This window comes from Tiliqua scincoides, chromosome 2 (genome assembly GCF_035046505.1).
Source record: "Tiliqua scincoides isolate rTilSci1 chromosome 2, rTilSci1.hap2, whole genome shotgun sequence".
Lineage (NCBI taxonomy): Eukaryota > Metazoa > Chordata > Lepidosauria > Squamata > Scincidae > Tiliqua > Tiliqua scincoides.
The window spans coordinates 268,654,376-268,679,649 of NC_089822.1; the positions used below are offsets into that span (position 1 = coordinate 268,654,376).

General features: G+C 50.3%; 1 protein-coding gene across 1 annotated transcript; it reads right to left on the reverse strand.

Annotated features, from left to right (window-relative positions):
* Nucleotides 1-11,776: 11,776 nt before the first annotated feature.
* Nucleotides 11,777-24,153, reverse strand: LOC136640425 (zinc finger and SCAN domain-containing protein 30-like). The gene is made up of 6 exons (XM_066615555.1): nucleotides 24,112-24,153; nucleotides 22,766-23,358; nucleotides 22,372-22,498; nucleotides 21,321-21,403; nucleotides 20,901-21,027; nucleotides 11,777-13,551 (listed from the first exon to the last, which is right to left on the reverse strand). The coding sequence occupies exons 2-6, from the start codon at nucleotides 23,180-23,182 to the stop codon at nucleotides 12,686-12,688; spliced, it is 1,620 nt and encodes a 539-aa protein (XP_066471652.1). The 5' UTR covers nucleotides 23,183-23,358; nucleotides 24,112-24,153; the 3' UTR covers nucleotides 11,777-12,685.
* Nucleotides 24,154-25,274: the final 1,121 nt, after the last annotated feature.

Here is a 25,274-nt window from a genome sequence, read left to right on the forward strand (position 1 = left end):
GTGGGGTGGTGAGGCTGTTCCCAGGAGAAGCCAGCCGTCCATTGGCATTGTCAATTTGCCATCGTCTATTGCCGTCATTGGCATGAAGAATTCTCGCTAAATTCAAGCTTAGGGCCCCAAGCAGGGAAGGGCTTTGGAAGACTTAAGTAAGTGTTATTCTGCTGTGTGTGCCTGGCATTGACTGATTAATTGGTTTTCTGTCCTCGAGAAGAGGAGGAGGAGGGGGAGGCTTCCCCTTTCCGTTGTTTATTGACGCGTGAAGAAGCCTTGGAGGAGATTTGCCGAGCCTGCTATGGATATATGAGAATATAATTACAATTTCAAAACTTTAAATTTTGGTGGATTACAAATCAATCGTCCCTGGATATAGTTTGTGTTTTGGCGCATTCATTGCTTTGCCTTGGAGTTTTGTTTTCTTGCTGGATGTTTTGCATTTCTTTGGATGTGATAATAAATGGAATGTGGCTGGCATGGCAGCAGGAATTTAAACAGTAGAAATAAGCATAGTGCACTAGGAACATCTAGTGCAGAGGTGTCCAAACTTTTTGGCAGGAGGGCCACATCATCTCTCTGACACTGTGTTGGGGGGGGGGCGGGAATTAATTTACATTTCAAACTTGAATAAATTTACATCCATGAATATATTAGAGATGGAACTTATAAGAATGAATGAAGGTCTTGCAATAGCTCCAGGCCTAAAAAAAGGCCTTGCACAAAGCAGGGCTGGCCTTTCCTTTGCTGCCAATGCTGCATCACAGACATGAAACAGCAAGCAGTGGACGGAGCTCTTGTCCCGCAGGTCATGCGAGAGGTCAAACAATTGCCGTCATGCTGAGTGCAGTTGCGTAGGGCCAGCATGGGCTCCAGCAAGTCCCCAGAGGGCCAGAGGCTCACTGGGGGCTCCACGCAGGCCAGATTGGGAGCCCTAGAGGGCCACAAGTGGCCCCCGGGCCGGGGACTGGGCACACCTGATCTAGTGGATTAAAAACCACTTCAAGAACAGGTTTTGTGTTTATTAGTGAAGTAAGGAGGACAATACGCTGAGGACATCTAGTGGTCTTAAAGAACATTGCAAGAAAAAGGTTTTATTTGGCTTTGTAATTTTCTTTTGTTGCTTTTTATGGGTGAATAGTTGATTTGTTGTCAATGTGATGTGACGTATAGACAATTGAATGTGATATATTTGATTTCAGATATTTGAGTTTTCCAGGAAGGTAGAAAGAAGATGACGGGTAAAGGAGCCAAAGGAATCTGCAGCTCCCCAGCCCCAGAGACAGGCCTGGGAAAATTAGCGCAAGGGGAACTGAAAGGAAAAGGCTGGAAACAGGCAATGCAAGATAATATGGAGAAATGTTTGGAAAAGGGACAACAACAAACAAATCAATCTCCACAGGTCCAAGCTAGCCTGGATGTTTTAACTAAAAAATTACCGTAGATCAGTGTTTCTCAAACTGTGGGTTGGGACCCACTAGGTGGGTCGGGAGCTAATTTCAGGTGGGTCCCCAATCATTTCAATATTTTATCTTTAATATATTAGACTTGATGCTACCATGGAATGTGACTGCATTTGGGGAAATGTGACAGATCTGCACTTTGAATAGGCTACTATGTTATGCTTTTTACTCCTGGGTAAGTGTGGGTAGTTAGATTTCAGTCTAGGACTGTTAAAAATTTTGCTGCTTGATGATGTCATTTCTGGTCACGACATCACTTCCGGAGGGTCCTGACAGATTCTCATTCTAAGAAGTGGGTTCCAGTGATAAATGTGTCAGAACATAAGAACATTGCCTCGCCTTATCTCCGGGGCAGGCAAGCGTGAGGGTGGGGGGAGTCCAGCCAGCCAGCCAATCACTACTGTGGGAGGGGGGAGGGGAGGGACAAGAAAGAAAGTGAGCTGCAGCCTTGTGCAGGCCGGGGCTGCTGCTGAGTGTTCACCGCTGTCTGCAGTGCGCTCCACGTGCTCCTTCAGGCTGTTGCCCAGCTGTTGTGCAGCTCAATGCGCTGGGCAGGGCAGGGGCACCTGCCATCGCAACCCTCAGCAGCCCCCCCTCGCTCAGAGCAGGAGGCCAGGAGACAATGAGCTGTGTGTGCGTGTGGGGGGGGCCTCCGAGCGAGGGAGAAGCAGTCATTTGAAAGGGCTGAGTCCATGTCCTCTTCTTGTTCCCCCTTCCCACTGTATATGAACTTCAAGCACTCCTTTGGGAAGCCCAGCTTGCTAACCCCTTCCCATCTCCCCACAAATGAAGCTGGACAGGGTGGGGGAAGGGGGGAGAGTGAGCTTTTTAAAGAGATCCTTTGTACCTTTGTTTCTCAAGCCATTGAAAGGGTTAAGTTCATCTTGTTATGTGTAAAAAAGTTGAGTTTGACTGTGGAGGACCTGAGGGAAAACTGCTGCAGGAGAGGAGGCTGCGGGACCCGTGGAGGGAAGATAGAGGCTGCTGTGTGCAGAGGCCTATAAAAGGGGCTGCACAAGACTGGGCTTGGATAGACCACCAGGGAAGCCTTGCTGAGAGGAGCTTCAAGACTGAGCTGGGAGAGACCAGGCTGCTGAGAGCTGAAACCTGAGCTGAGGAGAGAGTTGCAGCAAGGAGTCCCTGGAAGAGCCACACAGAGAACCAGGGAGCAATCACACAACCCTTGGCCTCAAGTCCTGCTGCCTCCTGCCTGCATAGTGCCTGCCTGCCTGCCTGCCTCAGGGAATTTGGAACTAGGTTGTGTTTTCATTTGGTTAAGGTTCCATTCCGAACAATAAAGGCCTTAAACCTTTCGTTGGTGTCAGTGGTCTCTCTGGTCCTGCGTAACAATTTCCTCTTTCCTTCTTGTTTCTGCCCCTCCCACCTTATTGAATCCAAACTTTAAACTCCCTGGTGCAAAGCTGAGGCTTGCTAGCCCCTCTCCCCATAATCATTCACCACTGAGGAAGTTTTACTGGGGGGGGGAGAGGAAGAGTTAACTTTTATAAAAGGAAAAGTGTGTGTGTGTGTGTGAGATAGAGAGTACTTAAAACAGTTAAGGCTACAATCCTATCCTCACTTTCATGAGAGTAAGCCCATTGACTATTAAGGGACTTGCTTCTGAGTAGGCATGCCTAGGATTGGGCTCCCAGTCTATTCCCTCTTCTTGTTTTCCTCTCCACCTCCCCCCTTACTGTATGGGTCCCTTTTTGGGAGAAGGGCGGAATAAAAATAAAGTTTTATTATTATTATTATTATTATTATTATTATACAGTCACTGTTGCAGTATGCAGCTGACACCACAGCTCCAGAGACTCAAGGTCAGGCAGATACTCCCGGTAAATAACGAGGCACACGACACTGCTCCACCACCAGATGTTCTTTTACTTGAAGTATGTACAATAGTTACAGTTCAAAGGCAGTTTAGCAAGCAAACAGCACAGATAGCTCTCTTTCTCAATACTCCGATCAACAACCTCACCGACGTAGCTTCACGCAGACACTCCGCATAACATCTCCCACACAGCAGCTTGCACAGGCTGCAATATGTACTGGCACTGGCCAACGCAAGGCGGGCTACGATCTGGTGATCCTATGACTCACTGTCTGGTGACATATCTGGTGACATGGTGTTGTATCAGCCACTCCCATGATGCATCAGTGCTTCTACATTGTATGTATGCCGGCCAATACATCAAGGCCTAGCCTTGCTGTATCCAGCCTGTAAATTCTCTACAGGTCTGGGGCATATATCATAACAGTCACACTTCAGTCTCCCCTTGCAAAGCTTTTTGCAAACCTCCTTGCTAACCTCATTTCCCCCTATCCTCACCAATGAAGTTGGCCTAGAGGGAAAAAGTCCCTGCATTTGTGTGTGTGTGTGTGGGGGGGAGCATCTGTGAAAGAGAGAGAGAGAGAGAAGCCTGCCTGCCTGCCTGCCTGAGGTCCTGTCTCAATTGGGGGAATTCGAAACAAGGTCTTTCCATTGACTGGTTCAGGTTCCATTCCTCCTAATAAAAAGCCTTAAATTTGGCTTGGTGCCAGTGGTCTCCTTTGATCCTGTACAACAATAGCAAGAGATTGGTGGGAGCCCAGCGGTGAGAAGAGAAGGGGATGGGACAACTGGCAGGGAGAAGAGTGTGTGAAAGGAGAGACCAGTGACATTTGGAGAAAGGGCCCAACCAAGGGGAGGGAGGAATTGGGCAAAGTCCCAAAGGAAAGGAGAGGCAGCCCCAGAGTGGGGGCCTGGTTTCCACAGACCCTTGAGATCCAGCCAGCACCAGGGCAAGCCCTCCGCTGCCTTTGCCTCCCAGTCCAAGGTCCCAGTTGGCTCTGAAGTGGGACAGGTGGGCTGGGCCTCAAGACACTGTGGCCGGCCACTCCTGGTGGGCGGAAGAGGAGCCTCCTCTTGAAGGACCAGAGCCTCTAATTCTGCAGCCAGCCGAAGTGACGTAACCCTGAGGGGGAGCTTCTCCAGGGAGGCCCTGCCGTTACTTTGGTGAGGTTAGCTGTCCAGCCCTGGCCTTATCTGGCCCAACAGACTCCGAGGGCAGTGACAAGACAAGTCCTTCCAATTTGCCAGGGAGGTCCTTGTAACAAGCTCCCCATCACTGGCAGAAACTGAGGCTGGGAGGGTAGAAGAGCAAAGCTGGGAAAGCAGAAGGACAAGGGCATGAGTGGGCATTTGGAGAAGGGGACAGGAGATCAGGGGCTGGGGGCACCAAGGGGGAGACTCTGGCAGCCTTCTTAAAAACCTGAGCTGGCTGAGGGATCCATCTGCAGCCCTCCCCAGATGTACCTCTGTGACAAAGGCAAGTTCTGCCCTGAGGTTGAGAGGGATGTGTGACCCCTTCCCACCTTGAGCTCCGAGGCCCCTTTTGGGGAAGAAGAACCCGCCCTGCAGAGCACAGAGGAAATGGTGGGCCTCATCACCTGCATACTGTCAGGGCTTCCCCCAGAGGCTGGTGGTTGATGGGGCCTGGGGAAGATGCAGCGTCACAACCAGGCCTTCCCTGTTGGTTCTGGGCTTCCCAGAGGCAGTGGGAAGGACGGGACACTGCAGGGCACAAGGATTAGGCTGTGAGCTGGAAGAGGAAACTTTTCCTGTGCCTGTGTTAACTCTATCCTGCAGTAAACTTGGATCCTGTGGGGCTGAGCTGTCTGACCAAGGAGAGGGAGAGAGAGAGAGAGAGAGATCCTCCTAGCTGCTCAAGCCTGGTGTAGAGTCTTTTGTGGCCATTGCTCTGGCCTGGTGGTGCAAAGTGGCCTCCTTGCCTGGTGTGGCTGGTTCCCTCTTTTAGTCTCTGTGGGATCCGAGAAGCCGAGTCCCTGCCTGCCATCTCTTGATTCCCAGTTCAGCTCCTCTGTGGGTCTGCTTCCTCCTGGCACAATGTGAGGAAACCTGGAGCTTGGCTGCTGGTGTGTCCAGCAATCCTGGAATTGAAAGGCTGTGAAGAGGAGCGCCTGCATCCCTGCTGCAGGAAAAGAGACCCAGACCAAGCCCTTCTGTGATGGTTCTTGAACAGTGGGGCAGAAGGAGTGGGGCAAAGGGCTGGGGCTGCAGCAGAGCGAGGCACGAGCAGGGCTCCTCCTTGTTATACTCTCCCCAGGCATTTCCTCTCTGGCAGGGTAGAGATTCTGGCCTTACACTTCCTCATCAGTTTGCAAAGAGGGATCCCTCCTTGATTAGCTCCCCCCCCAAAGCCCCCCCCCAAATAGCCAGGCAGCTCCCAGCTCCTGTTTTCCCCTTTTTATTATCTTCCAGGCCCTCTCCTGGTCCACAGGGCAAAAGCCCAATTCCCCTCTAGTTACCTAACCTGCTTCTGCTCCCAGGGGGGCTGTGTGGTTGGAGAAGGATCCAAGTTTGTGTTCTGAGGTAGAATGTTGAATTCTGAGCTATGCAAAACAACAGCACAGGTGTGCTGTTTAATGGGAACTTTGTCTTAGATTTGCAGCCTAAACGGATGTCACTTCCAGCCATGACATCACTTCCAATGGGGCCCAACAGACTGTCATTCTAAAAAGTGGATCCTGGTGCTAAAAGGTTTGAGAACCACTGGTCTAGAAGACCAAAAGAAGGATGACTAAATTTGCCAGTTCCACCATTTGGCTTAGATCAGGGGAGCCCAAACCCTGGCCCAGGGGCCACTTGTGGCCCTTGGGGCCTCCTAATCTGACCCGCACAAAGCCCCCAATCTCCAATGAGCCTCTGGCCCTCCACACACTTTCTGGAGCCCGTGGTGGCCCGAAGCAATTGCTCTCAGCGTAGGACAACTGGTTAAGGCCCACTTCTTGCTGTTTCACGTCTGTGATGCAGCAGTGGCAGTGATGGAAAGGCCAGACCTGCTTTGATGGGACGTTTCAGCCCAAGACTGCTGCCAACACATGTTGGCAACCCTCAGTCTCGAAAGACTCTGGTATTGCGCTCTGAAAGGTGGTTCTGGAACAGCGTCTAGTGTGGTTGAAAAGACCGATTCGGGAGTGACAATCCCTTCCACACCGGGAGCAAGTGCAGTCTGTCCCTGGTCTGTCTCCCTGGCTATGGGCCTTCCTTCTTTGCCTCTTAGCCTCAGACTGTTGGCCAAGTGTCTCTTCAAACTGGGAAAGGCCATGCTGCACAGCCTGCCTCCAAGCGGGCCGCTCAGAGGCCAGGGTTTCCCACTTGTTGAGGTCCATCCCTAAGGCCTTCAGATCCCTCTTGCAGATGTCCTTGTATCGCAGCTGTGGTCTACCTGTAGGGTGCTTTCCTTGCACGAGTTCTCCATAGAGGAGATCCTTTGGGATCCGGCCATCATCCATTCTCACGACATGACCGAGCCAACGCAGGCGTCTCTGTTTCACACAAGCTTCAATTATATGCATCCCACCCACTCAAGCCAGAAGCAGGTCACTCCCCTCCTTACCATGAAGCTCATACGATGGTTTGAAACTTGGACGTGCAGGGCTTCCGGTTTCATGCACAGGTTTTCCTCTACAGCGGGTGTGCTGTCCCTGTAAATGCATCTGGAAGTCCCACACGTCCAGGTTTCGTGCCAGCACATGAGGATGATAGAAAGGGTTTTATTGGTTTTTTTTAGCACAGAAGTGGTAAACCTGAGATGGCATCAGGTGACATTTTGATCCCAACGTTAACCTACTGGCAGGTTTGTATGGATGCAAGTTGTCCAGGTACCCAGTTCCAAACTGATCATGCCGTCCTCGTGCTGGTTGACCTCTGCAGCCTTGCTCATCTGGGGACTAGTTCCCAAGTACCAGAATCCTGCTTTCATATGAACGTGCCTATGGATTCATGTTTGGGGCAGACGCTCTCTTCTATGCCCCATCGCCATGCAGCCTGCATCCTACTGGGATGTGGTAGAGACTTTACTCTGCTGCCAGTCCAAGATTGGAGAAGTAAATGTAAAGTCATGCACATTGGGGCAAAGTATCAAAACTTTACGTATACGCTACAGGGTTCTGAGCTGTCTGTGACAGATCAGGAGAGAGATCTTGGGGTGGTGGTGGACAGGTCGATGAAAGTGTCAACCCAATGTGCGGCTGCAGCAAAGAAGGCCAATTCTATGCTTGGGATCATTAGGAAAGGTATTGAGAACAAAATGGCTAATTGTATTGTATTGGCAACCTTCAGTCTCGAAAGACTATGGTATCGCGCTCTGAAAGGTGGTTCTGGCACAGCGTCTAGTGTGGCTGAAAAGGCCAATCCGGGAGTGACAATCCCTTCCACACCGGGAGCAAGTGCAGTCTGTCCCTGGTCTGTCTCCCTGGCTATGGGCCTTCCTTCTTTGCCTCTTAGCCTCAGACTGTTGGCAAAGTGTCTCTTCAAACTGGGAAAGGCCATGCTGCACAGCCTGCCTCCAAGCGGGCCGCTCAGAGGCCAGGGTTTCCCACTTGTTGAGGTCCATCCCTAAGGCCTTTAGATCCCTCTTGCAGATGTCCTTGTATCGCAGGCTAATGGCTAAAATGTATCGCAGGCTAAAATGGCTAATATTATAATGCAAATTGATGGTAAGGCCACACCTGGAGTATTGTGTCCAGTTCTGGTCGCCGCATCTCAAAAAGGTCAGAGTGGAAATGGAAAAGGTGCCAAAGAGAGCGAGTAAGATGATTGCTGGGCTGCGGCACCTTCCTTGTGAGGAAAGGCTACGGCGGCATTTGGGCTTCTTCAGCCTAGAAAAGAGACACCTGAGGGGGGACATGATTGAGACATACAAAATTATGCACGGGAAGGACAGATTGGATCGAGAGATGCTCTTTACACTCTCACATCCAGGGGGCATCCACTAAAATTGAGTATTAGGAGAGTTAGAACAGACAAAAGAAAATATTTCTTTACTCAGCATGTGGTTGGTCTGTGGAACTCCTTGCCGCGGGATGTAGTGACGGCCTCTGGCCTGGATGCCTTTAAAAGGGGATTGGACAAGTTTCTGGAGGAAAACTCCATTATGGGTTACAAGCCATGATGCGTATGCGCAACCTCCTGATTTTAGAAATGGGCCATGTCAGAATGCCAGATGCAAGGGAGGGCACCAGGATGAGGTCTTCTGTTATCTGGTGTGCTCCCTGGGGCATTTGGTGGGCCGCTGTGAGATCCAGGAAGCTGGACTAGATGGGCCTATGGCCTGATCCAGTGGGGCTGTTGACAATGACAATGCTGTGCCTGGTCAGTGCCGTGGAAAGGTTGAAAATGGCTGGGCTGGCTGGACCACTGGACACCCTGCTGCTCTCTTCCACACTTCTTCCTCCACTCCATCACCCACTTCCTTTTCCAACCTGGAGCAGGAACAGCAGTGGAGGAGCTGAGTGCACAGTGGGAAGCCCCTCCAGTCTGCCCGTGAGGTGATGGTCTCCTGGATGGGACAGCCCTGGCAGGAGCTGAGGCAGGGCCGTGAATCCAGGATTCCCCCTTTCAAACTTCACTGCAGCCCTGAGGTCGTTAGGTGGCCTCAGGCACCCCCCCCCCAACATTTGTTTTTGAGGTGCAATTCCAGAGGCATATTCCTTGTTGCAAGCAGGATGACACACACCAAGCACTTTGCAACAGAGAGTTATACCAAAGCTAAGCATTCCTATTAGGGGCTGACAACACAATAATAGCCTGATACAAAAATTAGGAAGGGGCATCCTTCGTTGGGTGAGCCCCAGCTCACTATTTAGATTCACGCCTTAGATTCAAAGGGATTAGACAAGTTTCTGGAGGAAAACTCCATCATAGGTTACAGGTCATGGTAGGTACTTGCAAGCTCCTGCTTTTAGTAGTGGGCTACAACAGAATGGCAGATGCAGGTTGTGTCTTGCTGTCTTGTGTGCTCCCTGAAACACTTGGTGGGCCACTGTGAGATACAGGAAGCTGGACTACAAAATCCCTTGACTTTCGATGGGCGGATTTCCCCCAAATGAGGAGGCTGGTTAGAAGGAGGTTGAAAGGGAAGGTAAAAAGAGTCCAGTCTCTCCAGAGTGCATGGAGGCTGCTTAAAACAACAGTAATAGAGGCCTAGCAGAGGTGTATACCGCAAAGAAAGAAGGGTTCCACTAAATCCAGGAGGGTGCCCGCATGGCTAACCAGCCAAGTTAGAGAGGCCGTAAAGGGCAAGGAAGCCCTTCCATAAATGAAAGTCTTGCCCTAATGAGGAGAATAAAAAGGAACATAAACTGTGGCAAAAGAAATGTAAGAAGGTGATACTGGAGGCCAAGCGAGACTATGAGGAACGCATGGCCAGCAACAATAAGGGGAATAATAAAAGCTTCTTCAAATATGTTAGAAGCAGGAAACCCGCCAGAGAAGCGGTTGGCCCTCTGGATGGTGAGGGAGGGAAAGGGGAGATAAAAGGAGACTTAGAGATGGCAGAGAAATTAAATGAGTTCTTTGCATCTGTCTTCACGGCAGAAGACCTCGGGCAGATACCGCTGCCCGAACGGCCCCTCCTAACCGAGGAGTTAAGTCAGATAGAGGTTAAAAGAGAAGATGTTTCAGACCTCATTGATAAATTAAAGATCAATAAGTCACCAGGCCCTGATGGCATACACCCAAGGGTTATTAAGGAATTGAAGAATGAAGTTGCAGATCTCTTGACTAAGGTATGCAACTTGTCCCTCAAAACGGCCACGGTGCCAGAAGATTGGAGGATAGCAAATGTCACGCCTATTTTTAAAAAGGGAAAGAGGGGGGACCCGGGAAACTATAGGCCGGTCAGCCTAACATCCATACCGGGTAAGATGGTGGAATGCCTCATCAAAGATAGGATCTCAAAACACATAGACGAACAGACCTTGCTGAGGGAGAGTCAGCATGGCTTCTGTAAGGGTAAGTCTTGCCTCACGAACCTTATAGAATTCTTTGAAAAGGTCAACAGGCATGTGGATGTGGGAGAACCCGTGGACATTATATATCTGGACTTTCAGAAGGCGTTTGACACGGTCCCTCACCAAGGGCTACTGAAAAAACTCCACAGTCAGGGAATTAGAGGACAGGTCCTCTCATGGATTGAGAACTGGTTGGAGGCCAGGAAACAGAGAGTGGGTGTCAATGGGCAATTTTCACAATGGAGAGAGGTGAAAAGCAGTGTGCCCCAAGGATCTGTCCTGGGACCGGTGCTTTTCAACCTCTTCATAAATGACCTGGAGACAGGGTTGAGCAGTGAAGTGGCTAAGTTTGCAGACGACACCAAACTTTTCCGAGTGGTAAAGACCAGAAGTGATTGTGAGGAGCTCCAGAAGGATCTCTCCAGACTGGCAGAATGGGCAGCAAAATGGCAGATGCGCTTCAATGTCAGTAAGTGTAAAGTCATGCACATTGGGGCAAAAAATCAAAACTTTAGATATAGGCTGATGGGTTCTGAGCTGTCTGTGACAGATCAGGAGAGAGATCTTGGGGTGGTGGTGGACAGGTTGATGAAAGTGTCGACCCAATGTGCGGCGGCAGTGAAGAAGGCCAATTCTATGCTTGGGATCATTAGGAAGGGTATTGAGAACAAAACGGCTAGTATTATAATGCCGTTGTACAAATCTATGGTAAGGCCACACCTGGAGTATTGTGTCCAGTTCTGGTCGCCGCATCTCAAAAAAGACATAGTGGAAATGGAAAAGGTGCAAAAGAGAGCGACTAAGATGATTGCTGGGCTGGGGCACCTTCCTTATGAGGAAAGGCTACAGCGTTTGGGCTTCTTCAGCCTAGAAAAGAGACGCCTGAGGGGGGACATGATTGAGACATACAAAATTATGCAGGGGATGGACAGAGTGGATAGGGAGATGCTCTTTACACTCTCACATAATACCAGAACCAGGGGACATCCACTAAAATTGAGTGTTGGGCGGGTTAGGACAGACAAAAGAAAATATTTCTTTACTCAGCGTGTGGTCGGTCTGTGGAACTCCTTGCCACAGGATGTGGTGCTGGCATCTAGCCTAGACGCCTTTAAAAGGGGATTGGACAAGTTTCTGGAGGAAAAATCCATTATGGGGTACAAGCCATGATGTGTCTGCGCAACCTCCTGATTTTAGGAATGGGTTATGTCAGAATGCCAGATGCAAGGGAGGGCACCAGGATGAGGTCTCTTGTTATCTGGTGTGCTCCCTGGGGCATTTGGTGGGCCGCTGTGAGATACAGGAAGCTGGACTAGATGGGCCTATGGCCTGATCCAGTGGGGCTGTTCTTATGTTCTTATGACTCGATGGGCCTTTGGCCTGATCCAGCAGGGCTCTTATGTGGGGACAAATTACAGGTTACATAACATTTTTCTAAGTTTCAGCAGCACTGAGATTCATTTGCAACTTAATAAAGAGGACACATAGTGAAAAATATACACTGATATATTAGCAAGCAGAGACATTTCAATATTAAGATAAGCAACTACTGGATAAAATGTGTACCTTAAAATCAGTCCTCCCATTTATTTCTAAGGCAAATTGTTTATATCCCAGTTTCTGATTTTGAAAAGAGTCCAACCCAGCTAGAAACCTAATTTAAAAAGAACACAATAAATGTAGAAAACACAGTTTACACTCCCACTGATTGGAAAAACCATTTCCTCGACATCCAACAGCTGAACTAAATTTTCACCCACAGTCCTCTGTCTGAGTTCCCAAAAATCCAATTCAGCCAAGTTATCACAAAAGCCAGAACTAGAATCCCTGAACAGCTTCGCTGCTGGGAGAAGGACTCAATGGCTTCCGTTGCACAATGGAAAAAGCTGGAACATCCCTGTTTTCTCCATGGTTTCCTAAATATGCAAACCACAGAAACAATCCACTAAAGCATTCCATTAAAAACTACCATGAAGGTCCCCAAACCGATGAGGGTGGGAGATTCCAGCAGGATTTTCTCCACTGTGTGGACTCTTTAAAACAGAGGAAGTATTTCTTTACTTAGCGTGTGGTTGGTCTGTGGAACTCCTTGCCACAGGATGTGGTGATGGCGTCTGGCCTGGATGCCTTTAAAAGGGGATTGGACAAGTTTCTGGAGGAAAAATCCATTATAGGTTATAAGCCATGATGTGTATGTGCAGCCTCCTGATTTTAGAAATGGGCTATGTCAGAATGCCAGATGCAAGGGAGGGCACCAGGATGAGGTTATCTGGTGTGCTCCCTGGGGCATTTGGTGGGCTGCTGTGAGATACAGGAAGCTGGACTAGATGGGCCTATGGCCTGATCCAGTGGGGCTGTTCTTATGTTCTTATGAAGGAATTGCTGTGCTGTGGCTGAAACAATCAGACAGTCACGTGGCATCTTCTCCTGCATTATTTAAGGCTGGATTCCTCCCCCAAGCTCTTACTACTGCATGGGATGGTCTCCCCCTGCTCCTTGTGAGTTCTTTCATGTAGTTTAAGGTTATCACTGCGGCTGAAGGTCCTTTCACACTTGGAGCATTTATGTAGCTTCCCACTTGTGTGAAGATTTTGATGACGTGCCAGGTTTTTTCTGTACCTGAAGCTCTTTCCACACTCTGAACATTTATGAGGATTGTCTCCTGTGTGGGTTCTTTGATGTGCAATAACGTGAGTTTTCTGCCTAAACATCTTATCACACAAGGAACACTTATAAGGTTTCTTTCCTGTGTGACTCTCCTGATGTCCAGTAAGGTGTGCTTTCTGCCTAAAGCTCTTGTCACAGTCAGTGCATTCATAGGGTTTCTCTCCTGTGTGAACCTTTTGGTGTCTTTTAAGGGACTGTTTCTGGTTGAAGCTCTTTCCACACTCAGAACACTCATATGGCTTCTCTCCTGTGTGTGTTCTTTCATGCAAATTGAGGTGATCACGCCGAGCAAAACTCTTGCCACACTCCGAACATAGGTATGGTTTTCCCCCTGTACTGGATGTTCCACATCCAGAAATGTTGCTCTGACTGGAGGTCTCCTCAAGTAACCAGGCTTTGTGGAGCTTTCCCTCTGTGGAGATGCTGCCAGGACGCTCACTCCCCCTCTCTTCTGTCTGTTTCTCTTGTTCCTGGAGAGCTCCTCCCAGACAAGGAATTGATTTCTCCATCTTTTCATCTGTGGGGTTTTCCTCTTGCCCCCTTGGGCATTCCCAACCCCAAAGGGTCTCTTCGTTTCTTCCCAACAACATTCCAGGTGGGTCCCTCTCATTTTCGCAGTGTGTCATATGCTCTGCAGGAAGAAGAGACACCTGGTTCAAACCCAGGGGAATATAAAGCCCCTACACAGTTATGCATGTGGATTTCATTCCCTTTGTCTCAACCTATATCCTTTCCCAGCTCAGGCAGACCAAGCTTAACTAAATCCATACGTGATAATGCAGCAGCGTAGGCCTGTCTTCCACTGTATCCCGAGGACCATTTTTGGCCAATGGAGGCCTCTTTGGGGTAAGAAAGCATTTGTTCCCTTTCCCCATGGTCACCCCCAGCAGCTGCCATGGGTCAACATGGACCTGCACCAGCTAGAATGTTGGCAAAACTTCACATTGAGCCAGAAGGCGGACCAAGCCGAACCCACCCCCTTCCCAGGCCTTATCTGCCCTCCTTCCCACCATCACTGCTCTGTTTCATGGCAAAAAGAGGCATGGAGGATGCAGAATGGAAGAGAGATCACGCGAATGGAGACATTCCTTCCACACTGTGGGTCACACCGCCCTCTGATGGGTCAAAGAGCCCTGCTCTGGAGAGGCGCTGAGCTCCCTTAAGGGAGAAGCAAAAATAGAGCTGAGGTTGGCCCAGCAGGTGTTTCAAACTTGGAAACACCTCCAGCCTCACCCAAGAGGCTCAGCAACCCGTCCTCTTCCTGTCCAAGGTCAGATGCATTTTTCTGGACTGCGAAGGAAGAACTCCCAGCTGCCACCTGCAGGAGCAGACAGGGTCTATTTCACGACAGAGTAGGGTGTCTTGGGGAGGCTTGGATGGGGAGGGCTATAAGGAAGAAAGCAATTCTATGCCTGCCTGCTTACTGGCCCTGCTTTAGCCCCTAGTCCTGGGCCATGAGACTCCTGGTTCCACACTCAGAACAGATGGACTGAATACTGAATATTCCCCTGAACATGTATTTTTTTGCAAGCTTTTTCTGTTTCATGGTGAGCACAAAGCAACACAAAGTAGGCACAACACCAGCACATCATAAATATCCACAGGAATTCACAGTCCCATCACAGCAGTACAAAGAAGAGTCTCCCAAGAAGGGAGTGAGGCAGAGTCTCCTCAGGAGGCTGTTCGCCCCTCTTGGGCTGTCTGCAGAGCACTGGCATAGCTAGTGGGGGGCGGGGGGCAGTCCGCTCCAGCTACCACCCTTGGGGGGTGACACGACAAATGACCCAACGTCGCGGAGGTTTGGTGTAACCCCATCATGCTATATACCGTTGGATGTGGAATCTCCAGCTGAATGCGATGCAAAAACCCAGAATGAAATATCTCCTTTCCATCAAATGGTATGGCCAAAAAACCATAAACAAAAAAATGCGGGGAGCCCTAACCAAGCCAAAGCGTAACCAAGCCATATCGAGCGCTTACTCGCGCATAGGCGAACATGCCTTAGTCCATTGGAAAGGGCAGGCTGAGAGGAATTCAAGGACACCACAATGGTCCCTGTCCAATAAAAGCAGCCTCCAAAAACACCCAAGAAGGAAGGCATTCCCTCCAAGCAGACGAATGTATTGAGCCCTATGGAAAGCAAAAAGGAGAAAGGAAAGCCACATGCTTGCATTTACTCGCAAGTAAACAAACGTGCCCTGGCTTCTGGTCAAGTCAGGCAAAGGGGAATACAACGCTAGCAGCATGGTTCCCATCTGATGAAAGTGTAGCTAAACAAATGCTCCAGAAAGGAGCCCCCCCCCCCCAAAGAATAAAACAGAGGCTTGAGCTAGTAAGGTGGGCACTGGGGAGGGCTGAAAATCTCACTGATTTATTTATTGTGGGGTGTTATTGCAGGCAGGCTACGGGGAAAATTCACTTGGTGAAACAGGGCTGGCTTCCCCTTATTTAATTATTTGTTTTACTTTGTTGTTGGCAACCTTTAGTCTCGAAAGTATGGTATCGCGCTCTGAAAGGTGGTTCTGGAACAGCGTCTAGTGTGGCTGAAAAGGCCGATTCGGGAGTGACAATCCCTTCCACGCCGGGAGCAAGTGCAGTCTGTCCCTGGTCTGTCTCCCTGGCTATGGGCCTTCCTTCTTTGCCTCTTAGCCTCAGACTGTTGGCCAAGTGTCTCTTCAAACTGGGAAAGGCCATGCTGCACAGCCTGCCTCCAAGCGGGCCGCTCAGAGGCCAGGGTTTCCCACTTGTTGAGGTCCACTCCTAAGGCCTTCAGATCCCTCTTGCAGATGTCCTTGTATCGCAGCTGTGGTCTACCTGTAGGGCGCTTTCCTTGCACGAGTTCTCCATAGAAGAGATCCTTTGGGATCCGGCCATCATCCATTCTCACAATATGACCGAGCCAACGCAGGCGTCTCTGTTTCAGTAGTGCGTACATGCTAGGGATTCCAGCACGTTCCAGGACTGTGTTGTTTGGAACTTTGTCCTGCCAGGTGATGCCGAGAATGCGTCGGAGGCAGCGCATGTGGAAAGCGTTCGGTTTCCTCTCCTGTTGTGAGTGAAGAGTCCATGACTCGCTGCAGTACAGAAGTGTACTCAGGACGCAAGCTCTGTAGACCTGGATCTTGGTACGTTCTGTCAGCTTCTTGTTGGACCAGACTCTCTTTGTGAGTCTGGAAAACGTGGTAGCTGCTTTACCAATGCGTTTGTTTAGCTCAGTATCGAGAGAAAGAGTGTCGGAGATCGTTGAGCCAAGGTACACAAAGTCATGGACAACCTCCAGTTCATGCGCAGAGATTGTAATACAGGGAGGTGAGTCCACATCCTGAACCATGACCTGTGTTTTCTTCAGGCTGATCGTCAGTCCAAAATCTTGGCAGGCCTTGCTAAAACGATCCATGAGCTGCTGGAGATCTTTGGCAGAGTGGGTAGTGACAGCTGCATCGTCGGCAAAGAGGAAGTCACGCAGACATTTCAGCTGGACTTTGGACTTTGTTCTCAGTCTGGAGAGGTTGAAGAGCTTTCCATTTACTTTAATTATTTATAATTATTTATTTCATTTTGCCTGATGATGTCACTTCCAGCTGTGACATCACTTCCAGTGGGTCCCAGACAAATTGTCATTAGAAAAAGTGGGTCCCAGTGTTAAAAGTTTCAGAACCACTGCCTTAACTCAAAACAGGTCAGTTAGACATTCGGGGGTGACACCCTAGTGATCAAAATTCTGGAAATTGTGGCTTTTAGGAATAATACCATCATGTTATCTACCATTTGATGCAGAATTTCATCCATTGCTTGTGGGGAAATATTCACTGCATTTATTTTCTGGCCATTGTTATTATTCATTTCATGTCATGACTGTTACTAGCTCTCAGTCTCACCTGCCTCACAGAGGTAGTAGCTTGTTCAAAGTATAGGTCTCTCGCATTTCCCCAAATGCAGTCACATCGCATGGGAGCATCAAGTCTAACATATTAAAAATAAAATATTGAAATGAAGGGGGACCCACCTGTATTGGCTCGTGACCCGACTGACTGAGAAACACTGCTCTAGAACAAAGCAAAGGGTGGTCAAGACTGCCATTCTGAGCTCTTTCCTGGGAAATAGCAGAAACAGAACGAGAGGGAACAAGCACCAGGAAGTGGCCAGATACATCACCTGCAGCCACACTGAGGACAAAGCCAGGGAAGGTTGTTTCAACAGCCTTCCAGGTGCCCCAGACTGTAATTATTCTGCGGAACTCCTTACCACAGGTTGTAGTTATGGCACCTGGCCCAGGAGCCTTTAAAAGGGGATTGGAAAGATTTAAGGAGGAGATTTAAGATTTCCATCACTGGAAATAAGCCGTGATGAGTATGTGCAGCCTCCAGGTTTGAGAAGCAGACTACCACTTCCTTACAAGCCCCTCAAAGTTCCAAGGCATGGCTTGAAGGGACACAATGCCACAGTCCTGCTGAAGATCAACAGTTCTGCATGTGGGAGCTCAAACACATGTTCTCTCTTAACATGACAAGCAACAGGACTCTTAACATCCTGCCAACCAGAAGGACAGGTACTGCAAGGACATGTGGACAGGACATGGGAGGTGAGCACCAGGTCCACCATCTCCTTCAGAAAGTGCTGAGGGCATTGCCTCAGTGGCACTTGATGAGAAGCCAGGCAAAGGTCCTCTTGCTGGGGGCTGCCATGGGATGACACTGCTGGGACACCTGGTGCTGCTGTCAGGAGTAGGACGTACGTCAGGGTTCTGTGACCTCAGGACAGACCAGGATGTGGCACCCCCCAATTCTCCTCCTCTGTTTTGTGCACACACATGGAGGGGTTCACACCTGCCACTGCTACCACCACTCCTGTCCAGCCTGCTTTGAAGGTGAAGCAGTGCAATCCTCAAGTGCTCCATCCCCCTCCCCTCACTGCTGTTCTGCGCCTCCTTCTTCCAAGTGGGGCATGCTGGGACCAGAAGGCTCATCCACTCCCAGTGGCGTCACTAGGATTTGCGTCACCCGGTGCGGGAGGCCTGCGCGTCACCCCATGCAGTGGGCGGGGAATGCCTCAGGTGGTGGGTGTGGTGATGCACCATCGCCCCGCCCTCACTGGTTTTTGGCTGTACCTTCTGTTAGAACACAGATATTTCAATGTGGTTTGTTTCATTGCATTCTGCATGAAATGACGCATTGATTGATATATAGCATGATGGTGTTAGTCCTCCAAATTCTGATTTTAGTGATTTTGAAAACTTGTAGAGCCCAATCCTATGCATGTCTACTCAGAAGTAAGTCCCATAGTGGTCAATGTAGTCTGCCTGCAATAACAACCCCCCCCCAAAAGAATCAGTGAGATTTCCAGCCCTCCCCAGTGCCTACTTTAAAGTAATTTCAAGTTATTTCAAGCGTATCAAGATAAAGAGCCACCTGGCTTTACAAGTGCAAAATAGAAAATATTCCCCTTACCATTCAAGCCTCTTTTTTGTCCTTTTTAGTGGGGGGGGGGGGGGGGGGAGGCTGCCTTCTGGAGCCTTTGTTGAGCTCCAGTTCCATCAGGACCATTCTGGTATCCTCACATTCCCCTTTGCCTGGCCTGACCACCAGCCAAGGCACGTCTGCCTACTTGCGAGTAAATGCAACCGTGAGGCTGCTTTGCTTTCCATAGGGCTCCATAAACTCGCAGATGGGAGGGGGGACCTCCTTCTCGGGTGTTTTTGGGGGCTGCATTCATTGGATCAGGACCATTCTGACGTCCTTGGAGTCTTCTCAGCCTGCCTTGAGTTCTCTGAGAACTAAGGCAAGTTTGCCTACTCGTGAGTAAATGTGGCTTCGTTTCGGGCTCAATACATTCATTATCATGAGCCCAATTATTACCGCTGCATTAAGGTTCACTTCTTGTCACAGGGTGCTCTTTCAATTGTGTGCCCACCTAGATCCCATTCAACTCCCTCACCAACACAGAGGTGCCTGGAGTCCTTTCAGACTCACCAGTAATTAGATTAAGGCTGCAGTCCTTCCATTCTCACATGAGAATCAGTCCCATTGAACACAACAGGACTTACTTCTGAGTAGGCAGGCAGAGGATTGTGGAGCAAGGCACCAGAGTCGCAGGTGGGCAGTGTAAAAAAAAAAACACTTTAATGCATTCCAACAGCAAGCTGTTGATTGTGATGCAATAACCACTGTTTCTCCTTTGTGAGGTGAGGGTCTCCACACTACTAAGATCCTCTGAATCCATGCAAAGTCACGTTGGACTCCTGTACCTATCACTGTGTGTTAGGCTCCTTTGATTTCCCCTTCAAAGCCCTGGCTACAATCCTTTCTCCTCCTTTCCTCTTTGCAGCTGAGGGACTGTTAAGATCTACCATTATTTAATAGCAAGTTGTTTTATTCTGCCTTAACTACTTTCCCTTCGGAAGGGCAAGACTGGACAACCTGAATCCTTATTCAGAATAAAGGGAAACATTTATAAAGAAATCCCCAGTCATCTCCCAGGGTAACTTGGCATCTAGCTTTTACACTAAATCCTTAACCTTTTGGTTTGGAAGCTATTCCTTTCTTAAAATTCTTCCTATGAGGGAGCTGAGTTCACTACACAACATAAATCTGAACCTAATTCAAGACCCCTTTTATTAAATCGAGCTGCATATTTTATTTCTGGGCTTATTCTCTCTGAACACTGCAACAAGGTGACATAAGACACCTGCTGGATCAGGACAAAGGCCATCAAGTCCACCTTCATGCATCTCACATGGGCTCACCAGATGCCTCAGGGAGCACACAAGATAACAATATACCTGTATCCTGTTGCCACTTCCTCACATCTGGCATTCAATGGTGAGCTTCCTGTAAAACCCAGAGGAGGCATAAACCCATCATGGCTTGTAACCTCTGATGGACCTTTCATCCATCAATCTCTCCAGTTCAGATTAGTTACATACTGCGCAAACAAATATTTCCTTTAGGGCGCAATCCCAACCCCTTATGTCAGTGCTTTCCAGCACTGACATAAGGCCAATGCAGCTCTGAGGGAACAAACATTCCTTTACTTTGAGGGGGCCTCCATGAGTGACACCCAACTGCAGCACATGTCCCATTGGCACCGCTATGCCAGTGCTGGAAAGCACTGACATAAGGGGATAGGATTGCGCCCTTAGTCTCTTCCAGGTTTTCCACTAGCCAAGCTTCTGGCATAACACAATGGCTCCAATTTCTGTCATTTTCTGTTGTCCACAATTTTGGATGATTTAATGGCAAGCTGTTTATTAATTATTATTAATATTATACTTTATTTTTACCCCGCCTTTCTCCCCAAAGGGACTCAAGGCGGCTTACAAAACAAGTTAAGAACATAAGAACAGCCCCACTGGATCAGGCCAGAGGCCCATCTAGTCCAGCTTCCTGGATCTCACAGCGGCCCACCAAATGCCCAGGGAGCACACCAGATAACAAGAGACCTCATCCTGGTGCCCTCCCTTGCATCTGGCATTCTGACATAGCCCATTTCTAAAATCAGGAGGTTGCGCATACACATCATGGCTTGTACCCCATAATGGATTTTTCCTCCAGAAACTTGTCCAATCCCCCTTTAAAGGCGTCCAGGACAGATGCCATCACCACACCCTGTGGCAAGGAGTTCCACAGACCAACCACACGCTGAATAAAGAAATATTTTCTTTTGTCCAACTCTCCCAACACTCAGTTTTAGTGGATGTCCCCTGGTTCTGGTGTTATGTGAGAGCGTAAAGAGCATCTCTCGATCCTGTCCATCCATTAATTATTATCTTCTTATGTTCTGTTTTTCAACTTTTTAAATTGATATTAAGTAATGTTTCCTACTATGTTTGTTTTTCAAGATGGAAATATTTTATTAAATATCAGCCAGACTAGAAGAGAGTGTGAGGAACTGCACTATGAGAAGTGGGCAAAAAGGACTAAAACACAAGACTTTAGTGTTTTAGAACAGGTTCTATCAACCAAGAAAGAGAGGGAGCCTTACCGAGCAAGGCCACAATCCTCCAGTTCTCCTCCATGACTTCTGTGTGCAGAGCCTTTTGGTCTGGATCCAGTAGAGTCCACTCCTCTTCCGTGAAATGCACAGCCACCTTGTCAAAGGACACCAGACCCTGAAAGAAAAAGTAACAGTTTCTCCTAACAGGCAACTCAGGGGTCCTTCTACACACAAGCACAGTCTGAAAGGGGAACTGAGCTGGTGCCAGAACTCGGGGAATGGGCTGTATCTTTTGGGGGGATGGCCAGGTTAATGCTCGAAGCTGAGTGGCATCCGCATCTGTCCAAACAGGCAGACTTCTCCTACTGAGAGGGAGAGACCAAGATTCCTATAGGACCCAGGAGATGTGAAGGAAATAGAAGCACACAGACCGGCCACTCCCCGGCCCCCCAACATTCATTGCCTTACCTGATCAGGGTGTAAGGAAGCTGCTTCCACTCCGGCACAAGGAAGAGAGGAGCCAGGATGAGCCACCAGGGCCATTCGACCACCTGAGCCAGAGAAACATTTGTACACAGTATTGAAAATGAGATACTGAAAACAAGTTTGTCTCAATATCAGTGTGTCAATAGATTGATATTGTATCAATACAAAGACATAGTGGAAATGGAAAAGGTGCAAAAGAGAGCAACTAAGGCTGGGGCACCTTCCTTATGAGGAAAGGCTACGGCGTTTGAACCTCTTCAGCCTAGAAAAGAGGCGCCTGAGGGGGGACATGATTGAGACATACAAAATTATGCAGGGAATGGACAGAGTGGATAGGGAGATGCTCTTTACACTCTCACATAACACCAGAACCAGGGGACATCCACTAAAATTGAGTGTTGGGAGAGTTAGAACAGACAAAAGAAGATATTTCTTTACTCAGCGTGTGGTTGGTCTGTGGAACTCCTTGCCACAGGATGTGGTGATGGTGTCTGGCCTGGACGCCTTTAAAAGGGGATTGGACAAGTTTCTGGAGGAAAAATCCATGATGGGTTACAAGCCATGATGTGTATGCGCAACCTCCTGATTTTAGAAATGGGCTATGTCAGAAGGCCAGATGCAGGGGAGGGCACCAGGATGAGGTTTCTAGTTATCTGGTGTGCTCCCTGGGGCATTTGGTGGGTCGCTGTGAGATACAGGAAGCTGGACAAGATGGGCCTGTGGCCTGATCCAGTGGGGCTGTTCTTATGTTCTTAATATCAATGTCCCAATATCTACTTATTGGGAATGCTTCGCAGTGCTGCTTTGCTTGTGCCGCGTCTACTGTGCAAGACTTAGTACAAGTAAACACATACTGTGAATATGGTCCCAGGTAACACAGAGACAGAAACACAAATTCAGACTGAGAGAGGTGGTCAAGCCGAGCATCTCCCCAAAATGACTCGGAGATGGAAAAACAGAGAAAATCAAAGATTTCAGGCATTCTGAAGAGGCAGAGACCAAGTGGGAAAACTTCCCCCCCCCCAAACCTCACCCAGCAAAGTGGCACCTTCACCAACTTCCTGCACAGTCCACTGGAACAACGGTGTCACTCTGCTGTCCAGCGAGACCTTCTCTGCCTCGGGTAAAAGACAAGCAACTTCCACCAGCTCCAGCAGGTTCTGAAACACAAGAGGGGATCCCAAGACAGGAGTTGGGGGAAGAATCAGAAAACGGACACAGGTCAGGGGAAGGGCACTGGGAGACTTCATCCACAGTGGGAAACTTCAGGATATTCTTGTTCCTGGTCTCAGCTCCTGCCCCTAAAGAGGAACGAAAGTCCCAGGCAGGGAAGGGGAAAGGGGATGGAGCAAGAAATGGGTTCAACTCTGTATGACTGGAATAGACACCATCAGCACCTTGGAACCACCAGGAGGAAACACTCTCACCTGCTGCCCCTCCTGCCTCTCCTCCTCTGCCTGGCTCAGGAGGAAGCCTTCTGCCAGCGCCACCGCCTGGGAACTGGTCTCCGGCCCACATCCCCTCACCCAGCTCTCCATCTCCGGGGGCAGGATGGCCAGGAACTGCTCCAGGATCACCAGGTCCAGCATCTGGTTCTTGGTGTGCTGCTCCGGCTTCAGCCACTGGCGGCAAAGGGAATGGAGCCGGCTGCAAGCCTCCCGAGGCCCCCCAGCCTTTTGGTAGAGAAACCGCCTGAAGCATTCATGCTGCTGCACAGGTGGGCTGAGGGTATCCTTTCCCAGGACCTTCTGCATGGTTCTTTCCCGGGACTCCCCACTGCTTCCAGCCTCCATGGGGCCAGTGTCTCTTCCTGGATTCAGGCCCGCTGAGAGCAGCCCTTCCATCCTCAAACCACGCTCCAAGGCAGCCTCTGACAAGGATGGTCTGGTTCTCCTGCCATCTTGTGATCAGCGGGACCTCCACGTTCACCAGTGCAGAACAGCTTCTACGAGTGTCTCTCAAGAGGGGGAGACTTTTTGAAACTCAGGAGACGAAGATGATTCCAGGACTGGGCTTCTCCCTGGAAAAAAGGTTGCTAATCACACCGAGATTCGAACACAGAGCACAACAAACCACTGCATTGCTCTTCAGCATTGAACACTCATCTTCAGCTACTTAGGAAAAACTGTACCATGCCCTTCTCCTGGTGGGTCCAAAGGAACTTACACCACGAAGGTCACCGCAGCGGAACAAACCAAGGAGCAGGACGCTGATGGTCAGAGGTTGTTGGCCTTTTTTAGCTCTTGGCACGTGACAAGGCGTTAAACAGTCAAGACCCCCCATCGGTCAGTGGCGTAGCTGGAGGGGGGGCGGAGCAGCAGGTCTGGCAGGGAGCGGGCAAGCGGCCCCTCCCTTCGGAGCCATTCCCGGCGGGGAGAGCAAAACGGAGCCGTAAGGGAGGGGCCGCTTGCCCACCGCACTGAGGCTCCCCGCAAGACTGGCTGCGCCGCCCCCCTCCAGCTACGCCACCGCCATCAGTCGCTTGACAGTTGAAAGGCACACCGTGGTGCTGGCGAGGGGAGCACACCCGAGAGGCACACTGGTGAGGCAGCTTCCAGCTGCAGCGGAGCCTCCATGCACAGCAGCAGTCTACCTGAGCCGCAGCCGCTTCGGTCTGAGAGGCTCAGCTTGTGACTGCTGCACGTGGAGGCTCCACGGCCAGCCGCCGTGGCTGAAAGCGCTCCCCGGTGGGGCAGCCTCGAGGGGCTGCTGGAGGGGCTGCTCTGCGGGGGCCCGGACCCCTCCCCGCCCCCACACCCAGACCCGCGCTCACCCCCGTGGTCCCGGAGGAAGGCTCTCAGGCCGGAAGCGCCCCCTCCGCTCCCCCCCGTTCCCTGCAGGCTCTCTAGGAAGGAAGCGGCCCTCGCCGGTCTTAACCCTTCGCTCCTCGAGACTCTGCTCCCCAAGAGGCTCGGCGGGAGTCTCTGGGCTGCTCGCTCCTGGCAGCCCGTCCTGCCTCGCAGGGCTGTTGTGAAGACAGAGGGGGTGGAGGTGGGGGAGCCACTGGGAAACCCGGTTTTCTCCCTTGGGCAGCCTGTCCTGCCTTGCAGGGTTGTTGTGAAGACAGAGGGGGTGGAGGTGGGGGAGCCACTGGGAAACCCGGTTTTCTCCCTTGGGCAGCCTGTCCTGCCTTGCAGGGTTGTTGTGAAGACAGGGGGGGTGGAGGTGGGGGAGCCACTGGGAAACCCGGTTTTCTCCCTTGGGCAGCCTGTCCTGCCTTGCAGGGTTGTTGTGAAGACAGAGGGGGTGGAAGTGGGGGAGCCACTGGGAAACCCGGTTTTCTCCCTTGGGCAGCCTGTCCTGCCTTGCAGGGTTGTTGTGAAGACAGAGGGGGTGGAAGTGGGGGAGCCACTGGGAAACCCGGTTTTCTCCCTTAGGCAACCTGTCCTGCCTCACAGGGCTGTTATGTAGACAGGAGGAGTGGGGGTGGGGGAGCCACTGGGAAACCCGGTTTTCTCCCTTAGGCAGCCTGTCCTGCCTCGCAGGGCTGTTGTGAAGACAGAGGGGGTGGAAGTGGGGGAGCCACTGGGAAACCCGGTTTTCTCCCTTAGGCAGCCTGTCCTGCCTCGCAGGGCTGTTGTGAAGACAGAGGGGGTAGAGGTGGGGGAGCCACTGGGAAACCCAGTTTTCTCTCTTAGGCAGCCTGTCCTGCCTTGCAGGGCTGTTGTGAAGACAGAGGGGGTGGAGGTGGAGGAGCCACTGGGAAACCCGGTTTTCTCCCTTGGGCAGCCTGTCCTGCCTTGCAGGGCTGTTGTGAAGACAGAGGGGGTGGAGGTGGAGGAGCCACTGGGAAACCCAGTTTTTTCCCTTGGGCAGCCTGTCCTGCCTTGCAGGGTTGTTGTGAAGACAGAGGGGGTGGAAGTGGGGGAGCCACTGGGAAACCCGGTTTTCTCCCTTGGGCAGCCTGTCCTGCCTTGCAGGGCTGTTGTGAAGACA